The sequence below is a fragment of the Poeciliopsis prolifica genome, unplaced genomic scaffold (genome assembly GCF_027474105.1).
Source record: "Poeciliopsis prolifica strain line A6 unplaced genomic scaffold, Auburn_PproV2 SCAFFOLD156, whole genome shotgun sequence".
NCBI lineage: Eukaryota > Metazoa > Chordata > Actinopteri > Cyprinodontiformes > Poeciliidae > Poeciliopsis > Poeciliopsis prolifica.
The window spans coordinates 274,917-287,767 of NW_026562531.1; the positions used below are offsets into that span (position 1 = coordinate 274,917).

The 12,851-nt window shown below is 50.3% G+C and overlaps 2 protein-coding genes and 1 pseudogene across 2 annotated transcripts; 2 read left to right on the top strand and 1 right to left on the bottom strand.

Moving 5' to 3' along the window:
- Window positions 1-197: 197 nt before the first annotated feature.
- Window positions 198-1,982, bottom strand: LOC129356107 (cystatin-F-like). Its single transcript, XM_055025718.1, is given in 5 exon segments — window positions 198-353; window positions 424-470; window positions 473-542; window positions 1,560-1,738; window positions 1,912-1,982. Coding segments are annotated over 5 exon segments (477 nt in total). The 5' UTR covers window positions 1,952-1,982; the 3' UTR covers window positions 198-212.
- Window positions 1,983-4,121: 2,139 nt separating this feature from the next.
- Window positions 4,122-8,476, top strand: LOC129356110 (tetraspanin-14-like). Its single transcript, XM_055025720.1, is given in 11 exon segments — window positions 4,122-4,233; window positions 6,202-6,282; window positions 6,471-6,521; window positions 6,594-6,740; window positions 6,878-6,904; window positions 6,906-7,049; window positions 7,117-7,242; window positions 7,335-7,389; window positions 7,530-7,553; window positions 7,556-7,641; window positions 7,731-8,476. Coding segments are annotated over 10 exon segments (1,143 nt in total). The 5' UTR covers window positions 4,122-4,233; the 3' UTR covers window positions 8,133-8,476.
- Window positions 8,477-9,002: 526 nt separating this feature from the next.
- On the top strand, window positions 9,003-11,095 carry LOC129356112 (echinoderm microtubule-associated protein-like 4; annotated as a pseudogene).
- Window positions 11,096-12,851: the final 1,756 nt, after the last annotated feature.

Sequence of the window (12,851 nt, forward strand, 5' to 3'; positions counted from 1 at the left end):
CATACCCGGACCCGGTTCCGAGCCCTGTTTCCAGACCAGTCCTAGTTCTAAAAATTGCAAAAAAGTGAAATCGGGCGAGCTCATTGTGATTTGTGAACTTGGTTCTGGTTCGGCCCGGTTCCGTCTAAACCGACCTGTAGACCTACTGAACTCTGGAGGTTCTGTAGAATAGAAGAACCGGTCTGGATCTGCTGCAACTCTTTATTCACTCATCATTTAAACAGAACCGGATCCTGATCAGAACCGGTCCGGATCAGAACCGGTTCCTGTTGGTGCGATCTGCACTGCAGCTCCAGGGTTTCCCGCCCAGGCTTCCAGGGGGTCAGGCACAGATCCAGGTGACACCGGAAGGTCTGGACAGAAACGGGTCGGTCAGAACCTCCAGAACCATCGGGTCCTCCTGCGACTCAGATCCAGACTCACCTGGGCCAACCGGCCCGGAGGCTGGAGGTGGCACCGGTCCAGGTCCAGGTCCGGTTCCGTTTGGGACAAACCGTCCTGGAGATCTGGAAGTCCACGATGTACCGGATCCCTCTGACCACCTGGAACACAGAGCGGGTCCGTTAGGTTCTGCTCCGATCTGGAACCGGGCCCGTGTCCAGACCAGAACTACATGAACAGGTCTGCTTCAGGTTCTAGGCTCAGCAGAACCTGGTTCTGGTTCTCACACTTCAGACTGAATCTGAACGTGCTTTTATTTTGAAAGGAGGTATTGTTTCTTGTGAGAAAGGTTCTGGTTCTATTCTGGTTCCCTCCTCTGATTGGCTGATTGGTCCGTCCAATCACCACAGACCTGAGCTTCTAATAAACTACTGTTGGTTTAACTGTCCCGCCTCCGTCTGTTCTGGTTCTGATCCGGTTCCTCCTGACCGGGTCGACCAATCAGATCAATTTGATCTGTGCAGCACATTTCAGCAGCAAAGCCTTCGAAGAGCTTTACATCCTAAAAACACAAAGTCATGAATCAACAATGTAACGTGACATTAAGTCAAGAGCTGTCGATAAATTGATTATTGATTATTGATTACGTTTCAGTCTGGACTCTGGATCTCAGGGTTTCGGTTGTTTTACAGTTTCTGGAAGTTTGTTCCAGATCTGTGGTGCATAGAAGCTGAACGCTGCTTCTCCTCATTTGGTTCTGATGCAGAACCAGAACCTGAGCAGATCTTTCATGTGTTGCTCAGTGATTGTTTAGAGTCTCTGAGCTGCAGGGAACCAATGAGGGACTGCAGAACCAACCGGGTCCAGATCCTCCTGGTTCTGGTTCTGGTCCAGCAGCAGCTGCAGGAATCGGTGCCACTGAGACATCAGACCTCTAGACGCTCTGCAGGGGACAGAAGGCCGACTTTGTGACTGTCTTTATGTGGCGCTGATGGTCAGAGGTCAGAGGTCATCCGCCCACTTGTTCCCACCCAGTAGATTCTCCTCTGATGGTTCTGGAGAAACTGGACTTCCAGGTTTTTTGAACCAATTGGATCCAGACACCAGAATCCGGACCTGCTGACGGTTCTGACCCCTCCCATATCACCATGGCAACAACTGTCCCAGGTAGGCGGTACCTGTCGCTGCGCTCTGATGACGGCCGACGGTTTGAACAGGAAGGCGTCGTTTGATTGGCTGTTGAAGGAGTGGGCGGCGCCGAGGACGGCCTGCTGGACAGCGGCGGCGTTCTTGCTGATGTCACACGGAGAGCCTGGCATGGAGCAGCCAAGATGGCTGCCGGCTGCTGGACCCGGACCTGGAAGAGAAGAACCTTCAGAACCAACAGAACCCAGGCCAGCCCGCCAATCTGTTTCGGACCTGTTCCTGGTTCTCCTGATGGCTGTGCCTTTCAGAACCACAGAGGACGGACCCAAACAGAACCCAGTGCCGAGTCATTTCTGCCCGACCAGAACCAGCCTGCAGTCTTACCCAGAGTGGCGAGCAGCAGCAGCAGCATCTTCGCCTCCATCTCGGTTCACTTCCTGTCACCACAGACCAGCTACTTCCTGTTTGCCTGAGCTTTGTTCACGCCTGACATCACTTCCTGTGTCTGAAGCGCTCCCTGTACGGCAAGCCGTTTCAACATAAATTCAGTTTTACTGCCCTTACATTCCAGATATCAAATTGTTTTATGACGAGACGTTTTAGCAATTATCTTGAATTATTCAACTTTTCTATGCAAGATATCTTAAACTGATATCTTGAATTAGCATTCTGTCTAGTCAAAGCGTCAATTTGAAAGTTTAATAAAACAATGAAAAACAGAAAAAACAAAACAAGATGTTTGAAAATTCACAACTTTCATGTTGAAAATGGGTTGACAACAGCAGGTTTAGCTTTTCAAAGCTGCTTTTAAGGGCATTCGTTTCATCAGAAATGAATAAACAGGATTTTTTAGCAGATATCATTAGCAGTCTTATAGTTTTCCGCATTTCCAACATTGCCGAGCTCTTTCTAATTTCTGCCATTTATGGACAATTTTGTGCAGGAAACATCAAATTCTTCAGGCAACTGTTTGGGCAGCACAAAGGGGCTTCCACCTCATTCTTAATTCACATATCTAAAATTGTCATTTTGATTGGTGATAATTCAGTTCAAGATATCTTAAATCATAATTCCGGATACGAGTCTCATCAAATTACAGATCCAGTGACGTCATCTGAGAAATCTTGAAAGGAATTTTGACTCATCAAGATGTAAACGCAGATATCTTGAATTATTATTCCAGATAGTCAAAATGCATTTTCAGATATCTGGAATATAATTACGGATAGTCAGATGAAACTGAATTTATGTTTAAAACAGCTTGCCATAAGTCCTGAGACCCCGCCTCTTTAGCTGGGGCTCCTCCAGGCTGGAAATCCTGACCCTTGACCCCTGACCCTACAATAGCTACGTTCATTTCATATAGAAACATTTTCTCACAAAGTGAGACCAAAGTTCATCAGCTATCTGTGTTTAATTTCAAACTGGTTCCTGAACCCACAGAGCTCTGCTGACCTCTGACCCCTGACCCAGGACATCAAACAGCAGATTCTAAAATGAAAACATGTTTCATTTAATATCTTCAAACTCTGATAAAACAGATATGAGCAGTTTCAATACCGAAACATGTGATACACTCGATATTTTCTGATTAGTTTTAATTTGGTTTATAATGTAGAAAAACATTTTCAGATCAATATATGATTTATACACTTTTAGGAATTTGCTCAAGTATAAAAACTAGTCATTTCTCATTTTGTGATCATTATATGTGATTGAGTTATGAATTGATTAAATCATGAATATATATAAATATAAATTGATTTCTGGTTTTGTCCTTATGTTAAGCATAACTGCTCAACTTCCACTTCAGTCACTCAATTAATGTTCTCCAATATATTTATGATTAACAATCTGCTAGTTTCTGTTAGTAAACATGATGGTAGCAGTTTTAGACGGGTAGCACCGACAGACAGACCTGGCTATCTATCGGTGCTACGGTAGGAAAATCTGACGGGGTACTTCGGATCATCAGAACCCAGAAATGTGTCGTGTTGCAGGAACGCGCATCGCACCTGTTCTCTGGTGTAACCTGGTTTTATTTCTCTTTTGTTATAATTACACAAAAGGTCTTTTTATTCTTTGCTATTTGTATTCTTTCTTCTTTGACTGAAACGCCTCTAAAATCTCTGTCATTGTTTTAACTTTTATTTCTCCTTGTGTGGTATTGTCTTTAAATTGTCACGTTGTCCTGCAGGGTTAGGGTGTGTGCTGTTTATTTTGCATCTAAATACATTCAGTGTATTTCTAGATTTATGAAGATTATTTCTGTGATGTACCATGTTTTGTGTGCAGCTGCAGCCTGTAACTCAACATGTTTTGTTAAACCGGGTCACATAAAACCAGCACAATGCAGAGGATCCTGCCATAAGTTTCATATCCAAAAGACTAATAATCTGAAATATGCCCCTCCCTCCTGCTAACTTGGAGAAATAAAGCGATAAAAATGGAAAAACATTTTCTACATGACTGCACTATAAGCTTCATTTCAATGAACAGGCAGCGACTCCCGCGACAAAGCGCGTTTCCGGCACAACACTGCAGCTTCCGCTTCCTGCCGGCTGGCGGCGCTCGAGCCACTGCCAGCAGGCCTGCTGGTAAACAATCGTAGAAGAAGAGCAGGAGCACAAGAAGAGGAAGAGGAGGACTGAGTCGGAGCAGAGGAAGAAGAAGAGCGGAGTTATTGATCACTGATCGATCCGAGAGGTGAGGAGACCGGTTCTGATCCAGAATGATTCCCCTCAGGTTCCGCTTCTGCTTTCGGGTTTTAGAGCTCCGTTAGCTCCAACTACTTCCGGTTCTGTCCAGACTGAGAACCAGAACCAGTGGGCCGAGCTCAGACCAGGCTTTACAGCAGAACCCTACCAGATGGAAGCCGGTTCGGTTCTGCTCGAACCGGGTTTTGGGTCGGTTTCGCTTTGTCAGGCTGCCTCCACTTCCGGGTTATTATGGAACGTTACCGTCATGTAAAGGGTTAGGGTTAAAGGTTAGAGTTTAGAGGGAACTTTGACTTGAAAGGTTCTTTAACCGGATCATGATCCATTTCCTCTCGGTTCCGAGTTCAGCTCAGTTTGGGTTTTACGGTTCTGTTTTAAAGGAACAGTACGCCCTAATGACCCAGGCTCGGGTCAAGGTTCTGGAGCTTCCTGCTTTGACCGAATTGAACCCGGGACCGAAACCTGTCAGCTGGTTCAGAGTGGAGCTTTAAAGGTTCTTTCTCTGGTCCAGAACCCGACCAGAACCAGTTGGTCGGGTTAGGTTGAGTGAATGATGGTGAGCTCAGAGGAAAACATAATAATCATCATATGGGCCACTTCCTGTTTCATGAGGAAACAGGAAGTGGAAGTCATCAGCTCCAAAGGCCTGGAGCTGACAACCTCCACGGATTCATTTGGAAATTCTAGATTTTGTAGCAAAGGTTTGTTAAATTTTCAATAATCTGTCCTATGATTGTCCATCACTTTGTCCACAACGTCCAAACTAATCAGACAAAAGTCTGAGACTCTAGAGACACCAAATGTTTATCTGTCCTTGTGTGGACTGGGCCGGTTTACAAGTCGTTAATAAACAAATCCTAAATATTAATATTTACTGTGTCTGATCAATAACTTGTAGAATGATCCATTTACCACAGTGTGATGCTTGGAGAACAGCGCCCCCTGCTGACCTGTTACTGATCCTGGACAAAATAAAATCTGCTCCCTTATATTGGCAGAAACAAAGAGACCCTTCCTTTTCATTCCTAATAATCAATAAGAAATTATTATTAAAAATAAAATAATAAATCTGAAGCTGCAGAGACAGATTTTGCCTCCATTAGGAAGCAAACCAATGATTAGGTTATAACTGTGTTATTACCGCTCTGCACGTTGTCATTGATGTTGCTGATGAGATCGGGTCGCTGCCGGTCCTCTCAGATTGGTTCCCTTCCTGCGCTGAATCACACGGTTCTGGATGGAGCCTCCGGTTTCATCCATTTTTAATCCCGAACCTGAAGCTCCGTCCAGCAGAGAGTCCTGATCCTCTTTATGGCAGAACTCCAGAGATTATTTCCATTTCTCTCGTTGATCTTTCTAGTTGCAGCCCAGATGATGGCGTCTCTCTAAGCTCACCGTTTTTCACCTCTTGCCTCTTTAGCTCGGCGTGTTCAGGAAGAGATGGGCAGGTCAGGGTCATTCAGCTCCCAGGTTTCCTTCTATCTGTGCAGTTTCCCTCCTGCACAGATAGGAGGAGGGAAACTAGCTAGCCGTAGCTTCTAGCTACATGCTAGAAGCTAGTTTTAGTTTTTTGTTGCTTGAAATCAAACGATGACAATGAAGGTCCCTATCTGAAGTCACCGAACAATAACCAACATGAAGATTGCACTTTTTAGAGATTTCCTTTGGCTCCGAGTTCAGATCCAACATGGCTACATGCTAGAAGCTACGGCTAGCCTCGCCACGCTAATAGCTGTATCCGAGTCGTTCTTCAAATCTCTATTGGAGATAAAATGTCTTTTAAATGTAGCTCAGCATTTAAAGATCGACTGCACCAGCCGCCATCTTGCAAGTCCAAGAAGAGTCATATTTGATTTGTTGTCTAAGAAAATGGGATAAGACCAGTCCTGGGTTCTGGTTCTGTACTGGTGAAGCTTTGGATCTCCCAGTTCACCCAGTTTGTGCCATGTGTCTCCAGATGTACTACTATCGCTATGACAACCCTGAGGTCAGCTGCTGCTACAAGTACCTGATGTTCAGCTACAACATCATCTTCTGGGTGAGTCACCTGACCCACTGGACCCGCCAGAACCAGAACCTCCTCGGTTCCTGTTGCCACGCAGAAACCAGGAAGTGATGTCAGCGACATGCTGAAGCTTCTTGGCAGCAGGAAACGGTCTGGTTCTGGTTCAGTCAGTACTCTCAGGTCCAGTTCTCAGTGTGACTCCGGTTCTGGTTCTGTTGCAGCTGGCCGGAGCCGCCTTCATTGCCATCGGGTTCTGGGCGTGGAGCGAGAAGGTGAGGCGACCGGATCGCGGCACCGCGACCCGTCTGCAGTGGGCAGAACTGACCGTTTTGTTCTGTTTGCAGGGGGTTCTGTTGGACCTGACCCGGGTGACCCAGCTGCATGGCTTTGACCCGGTCTGGCTGGTTCTGGTGGTGGGCGGAGTCACGTTCATCCTGGGCTTCGCCGGCTGTGTGGGAGCGCTGCGGGAGAATATCTGCCTGCTCAAGTTTGTACGTCTGACCCGGTTCTGGTTCTGACCCGCACATGTAGAGCTGTGGAACGGGCCAGGAGCAGAACCAGGGGTCCGATTAGGAAAAAGCAGCTTTAATTGCCGACTGTGGTTCTGACCCGGTGTGTTCCGGCCCAGTTTTCCGGGGTGATCGGGTTCATCTTCTTTCCTGGAGCTGACCGTGGCGGTTCTGGCCGTGGTTTTCCAGAGCCAGGTCCGAGAGTGGCTCAACAACTTCTTCCTGCAGAACATCAAGGGCTACCGGGACGACATCGACCTGCAGAACCTCATCGACTCTTTGCAGAAGATGGTAGGACCCGCAGGTACCGCCGGTACTCTGTGGCCGGCCCGGTACTGATCCGGTTCTCCCCAAACAGAACCACTGCTGCGGGGCCCAGGAACCCGACGACTGGAACCTCAACGTCTACTTCAGCTGCAACGGGACCCATCAGAGCCGGGAGAAGTGCGGCGTCCCGTTCTCCTGCTGCGTCCCCGACCCTGCCGTGAGTCCAGTTCTGATCCGAACCCATCTGGGCCCGCCACGAGTCCGGTTCCGATCCGAATCCACTTAGTAATGCTGGTTCTGTTCTTTCAGGACTCGGTCCTGAACACCCAGTGCGGCTACGATGTGAGGAAGCAGGACGGGGTGAGTTCAGCTGTTCCTGTTGGTTCTGATTGGTTCTGAGCGGTTCTATTGGTTCTGAGCGTTCTATTGGTTCTGAGCGGTTCTATTGGTTCTGAGCAGTTCTATTGGTTCTGAGCGGTTCTATTGGTTCTGTTGGCCCAACAGAAGAATGGAGTGAAAAGATCTTCATCAAGGATGCATCCCGGCGCTGGAGGAATGGCTTCCTCGCAACCTGTACACCGTGGCCTTCATCTTCATCGTCATCTCTCTGCTGCAGGTACCAGAACCCATCGGGTCAGGTTCAGATGCTCTGGATCTGCCTTAAATAATCTAGTCACCTGTAGTTTACCTGCACCTCTCTGACAGATGGTGGGGATCTATCTGGCCCGAACCTTGATCGCCGACATTCAAAAGGTCAATTCAGCCATTAACCCCCGCGGTGGGCGGAGCCTCGGCCCTCTTGGTGGGCGGAGCCTCGGCCCTCTTGGTGGGCGGAGCCTCGGCCCCCTTGGTGGGCGGAGCCTCGGCCCTCCCGGTGGCGGAGCCTCGGCCCTCCCGGTGGGCGGAGCCTCGGCCCTCTTGGTGGGCGGAGCCTCAATCCTCTTGGTGGGCGGAGCCTCGGCCCTCTTGGTGGGCGGAGCCTCGGCCCCCTTGGTGGGCGGAGCCTCGGCCCTCCCGGTGGGCGGAGCCTCGGCCCTCCCGGTGGGCGGAGCCTCGGTCCTCTTGGTGGGCGGAGCCTCGGCCAGGAGTTTTGCACCTGGCTGCTGAGTCGCATGTGCCTTCATCTCCTTCCAGTGTGGTCTTCCTCTGATGTGCTCCTTGCTATGGTTACTGAAAATGTCTGCTGAACAGCGCCACCTTGTTTTGTCTGGACCTGATGCCTTCACTTCCTGCTTCACCTGAGAGGCCTTCCAGAACCGATCGCTTGCCTTTGTCACGTCTGATCACCTGAACATCATCAGTAGCAACGACAGCCACGTTACCGGTCCGGTTACCAGAAACCGGTCCGGTTCTGGTAACCGGTTCGGTTCCGCTCACATGACTCGCTGTTTAATGAATGTGAATGCCAACACTGGAAAACACGTTGGTCTGAATAAAGTTGTGTTTGAATATTCTGTGGTTGATCAAGAAAAAATTGGTTGATCAGATTATTGACCCAGCGTCATTGGAGAGCTTTTATTTTGAAGGGAGTGAGTTTTGTTTTGTGTTTTTTACAAAGTGAATTTTAATCTTTTTTATATTCTGCATAATAAGTGACTTTTCCTCTTGTTACGTCTTTTGCTTTATTGAACCAATCGGTCCATCCAGTTCTGACCTTTAACCTTTAAACCTCAGCGGTCGGTAAACGATCATAAAATCGCCGCCAGGTGGCGGTGATGCGCTTCTTCCTCAGACTTCCTCCTCCGCTCGGCTATCCTCGGCTCCTTTCGGCTCCTCTCCAGCCACAGCAGCCAGTCGGAAACGCGCAGCAGCGTCGCGGCTCCGCGTCTCGTCTTGCTTTTCTCTCCCGCCGTCCAGGCCTCCGGAGCGGCTCTCCCCTCCAGCCAGCAGCCAAGCGGCGGATCCTCGGCCTCTGTGACGGCCGGCCACGGCGCGCAGCGCGGCGGAGCCCGAACCTTTCCGGCTCTCCTCCTCCGCCGCGGCGGAAAACCCCGGACGGAGGCCCGCGGTGTGCGCTCCTCCTCCCGCAGGCCTTCGGCCCGGACTCCCGCCTTTCTGCTGGAAAATGGACGGCTTCACCGGAAGTTTGGGTGAGTACGGGACGCACCAAGAACTGAACCGAACCTGCTCACCTGCTCGTGCACAGGTAGGACGGTGAGGGCCGCACGCGCCTCTGGCGGGTTTACACGTGTCACTGCTGTTTGTTTCAGGAAGAGGCTGCACCGCCCTCTGGCCGCTGCAGGGCCACAAAACCAACACCTCCACCCGCAGGAGGGTGTTCAGAGTCCAAGCCTGCCAGAACCGGGTTCTGGTGTGGTCCCATCTGGGTGCAGGTAGTTCAGGTAGCAGAACCCAGCTTAACCTGGAGGAACAGAATCGTTTCTGGTCTCCAAGTCCAGCAGAATACAGGTCCAACCGGGTCGAACCACCCGGTGGAAACCAAGGGCCTCAGTGGGTGCTGGAGCCCCAGGTTGGGCCACACATAGTCCCCTACTGGAAGCTGATTGGACGATCCATCAATGCAGGGTGTCACAGTCTTGCAGGTTTTAGATGAATGAAATGGCTTCATGACCATCAGTTCTCCAGAACCTCAATGACCTCATCAGTCTGTCCAGGTGGAGCAGCAGGGCAGTGACCTCCACGTCTGGAGTTTGACCCCTGTGTTTTATTGTTTTGGTTCTGATCCAATCCACTGCTCTGCTAGTCCCATTTCATCTTGTAATCACAGGATCAGTCCCTGGGGTCTGTTCCCTCTGGAGGATTGGTTCCCTCTAGGGTTCAGTTCCCTCTAGGGTTCAGTTCCCTCTAGGGTTCAGTTCCCTCTAGGGTTCCCTCTAGGGTTCAGTTCCTTCTATGGGTCTGTTCCCTCTAGGGGTCAGTTCCCTCTAGGGTTCAGTTCCCTCTAGGGTTCAGTTCCCTCTAGGGTTCAGTCCCTCTAGGGTCGGTTCCTCTGGGTTAGGGTTCCCTGATGGGTTTTATCAAAGTAACTGGGTCAGAACTGGTTTCAGTTCCAGGTCCTGTCGGATCAGAACCTGTGACGGGTCCAGGTGTGACCTGCAGGTTGGATTCTCAGCTCCAGTCCTTAGAAGGGAAACATGCAGGGGTCAAAGGTCACAGCGTAGGAAAGACCTCCCTCCAGATGTTCTGAAACTCGGAACCATCTAATGGGCCTGCGGTTCTGTTGTGTCGCTGCGGTTCTGAGCGGGTTCTGGTGTCTGTGCAGACGACAGCATGTCGGACCAGCGTGTCCGACGTCAACGACCGGCTGTCGGCGCTGGAGCTTCGCGTCCAGCAGCAGGAGGACGACTGACGGTGATGAAGGCCGCGCTCGCCGACGTGCTGCGCCGCCTCGCCGCGTCTGAGGATTCCGGGGCCAACAGGAAGCAGCTCGGAACCAAAGGTAAGGCGCTTCCACCCGCTGCTATGGATACACGCTGCAAGGCGTGGTGGCATCGGCTACGCTGCCCCCTGCAGGCGGCGCCGCCATGCGCGAAGCCTTCTCTCTGTCCTGTCCTGCATCGCCAACGGCGGCACGCCACGCAAGAGAGACTCCGCCTCCGTCACCAGGAAGGACACGGTGTCATCGGGCCGCCAAGAGGTAAGAACCCACCGGGTCAACACCGGGCCCGGGAGAACCAGAACCAGAACCTGGGGAGCTCCAGAACCAGAGCAGAACAAGAGCAGAACCAGAACCAAACTAGAACCAGAGCAGAACCAAAACCAGAGCAGAACCAGAACCAAACTAGAACCAGAGCAGAACCAGAACCAAAGCAGAACCATAACAGAACCAGAGAAGAACCAGAACCAGAGCAGAACCAGAACCAAACTAGAACCATAACTAAACCAAGCAGAACCCAACCAGAACCAGAGTAGATCCCATCAGAACCGAAGTGGCGCTGTCTCATGGTCCCGGTTTCTGTTCACAGCGGTCAGAGAAGAAGAAGGAGGTGAGCAGTCAGCGCTCCCACATGGAGGAGATCCATGAGGAAGCTCCGCCCCTAAAGGAGCCGCCACCCAATCACTCGTCCCCCGTCCCGTCCCACCCCCCCAGAGGTCGACCCCCCCCCTGACGGCGCCAAAGGCCACGCCCCAAAAAGGTTCCACTTCCTGATCTGTCGGCTGCGTCTGATCTTACCGACTAACCGTCTCTGAGGGCTTTCTCTGTACCTGATTGGCTGAGGATATTCTTGATCAGCCAATCAGGTTTTAGAGTGGGAGGAACTTTGAAACTGCTTTATTGCATGAGCTGCAGCAGGGCGACCTCTGACCTCTGCTCTTTTGCTTATTTCCTGGACACTTAACCTGCTAACCAACTACAACAAGTTAATTGCAACCTGCTAACTACCTACAAACAAATAACTTAGCAGTTAACTACCCTGATAGCCGACCTATGACCTACAAACTGCTACCCGACCTCTAGAGCCCAGGTCACCAGCTCCTACCTAGCAAAGTGGCTATTGTATCCATAGCAACAAACTCCACATACTCCTCAGACCACCTTAACCCTTTCAGACCACCTTAACCCTTTCAGACCACCTTAACCCTTTCAGACCACCTTAACCCTTTCAGACCGCCTTAAGCCTTTCAGACCGTCTTAAGCCTTTCAGACCACCTTAACCCTTTCAGACCGCCTTAAGCCTTTCAGACCGTCTTAAGCCTTTCAGACCACCTTAAGCCTTTCAGACCACCTTAACCCTTTCAGACCGCCTTAAGCCTTTCAGACCGTCTTAAGCCTTTCAGACCGCCTTAACCCTTTCAGACCGCCTTAAGCCTTTCAGACCGTCTTAAGCCTTTCAGACCACCTTAACCCTTTCAGACCACCTTAAGCCTTTCAGACCACCTTAACCCTTTCAGACCACCTTAAGCCTTTCAGACCACCTTAACCCTTTCAGACCGCCTTAACCCTTTCAGACCGTCTTAACCCTTTCAGACCGCCTTAAGCCTTTCAGACCACCTTAAGCCTTTCAGACCACCTTAACCCTTTCAGACCACCTTAAGCCTTTCAGACCGCCTTAAGCCTTTCAGACCACCTTAACCCTTTCAGACCGCCTTAAGCCTTTCAGACCACCTTAACCCTTTCAGACCACCTTAAGCCTTTCAGACCACCTTAAGCCATTCAGACCACCTTAAGCCTTTCAGACCGTCTTAAGCCTTTCAGACCACCTTAACCCTTTCAGACCGCCTTAAGCCTTTCAGACCACCTTAACCCTTTCAGACCGCCTTAAGCCTTTCAGACCGTCTTAAGCCTTTCAGACCACCTTAAGCCTTTCAGACCACCTTAACCCTTTCAGACCGCCTTAAGCCTTTCAGACCGTCTTAAGCCTTTCAGACCGTCTTAAGCCTTTCAGACAACCTTAACCCTTTCAGACCGCCTTAAGCCTTTCAGACCACCTTAACCCTTTCAGACCACCTTAACCCTTTCAGACCGCCTTAAGCCTTTCAGACCGTCTTAACCCTTTCAGACCGCCTTAAGCCTTTCAGACAGCTTAACCCTTTCAGACCGTCTTAAGCCTTTCAGACCACCTTAACCCTTTCAGACCACCTTAAGCCTTTCAGACCACCTTAAGCCTTTCAGACCACCTTAACCCTTTCAGACCACCTTAACACTTTCAGACCGCCTTAACCCTTTCAGACCGTCTTAACCCTTTCAGACCGCCTTAAGCCTTTCAGACCACCTTAAGCCTTTCAGACCACCTTAACCCTTTCAGACCACCTTAAGCCTTTCAGACCGCCTTAACCCTTTCAGACCGTCTTAACCCTTTCAGACCGCCTTAAGCCTTTAAGACCACCTTAACCCTTTCAGACCACCTTAAGCCTTTCAGACCA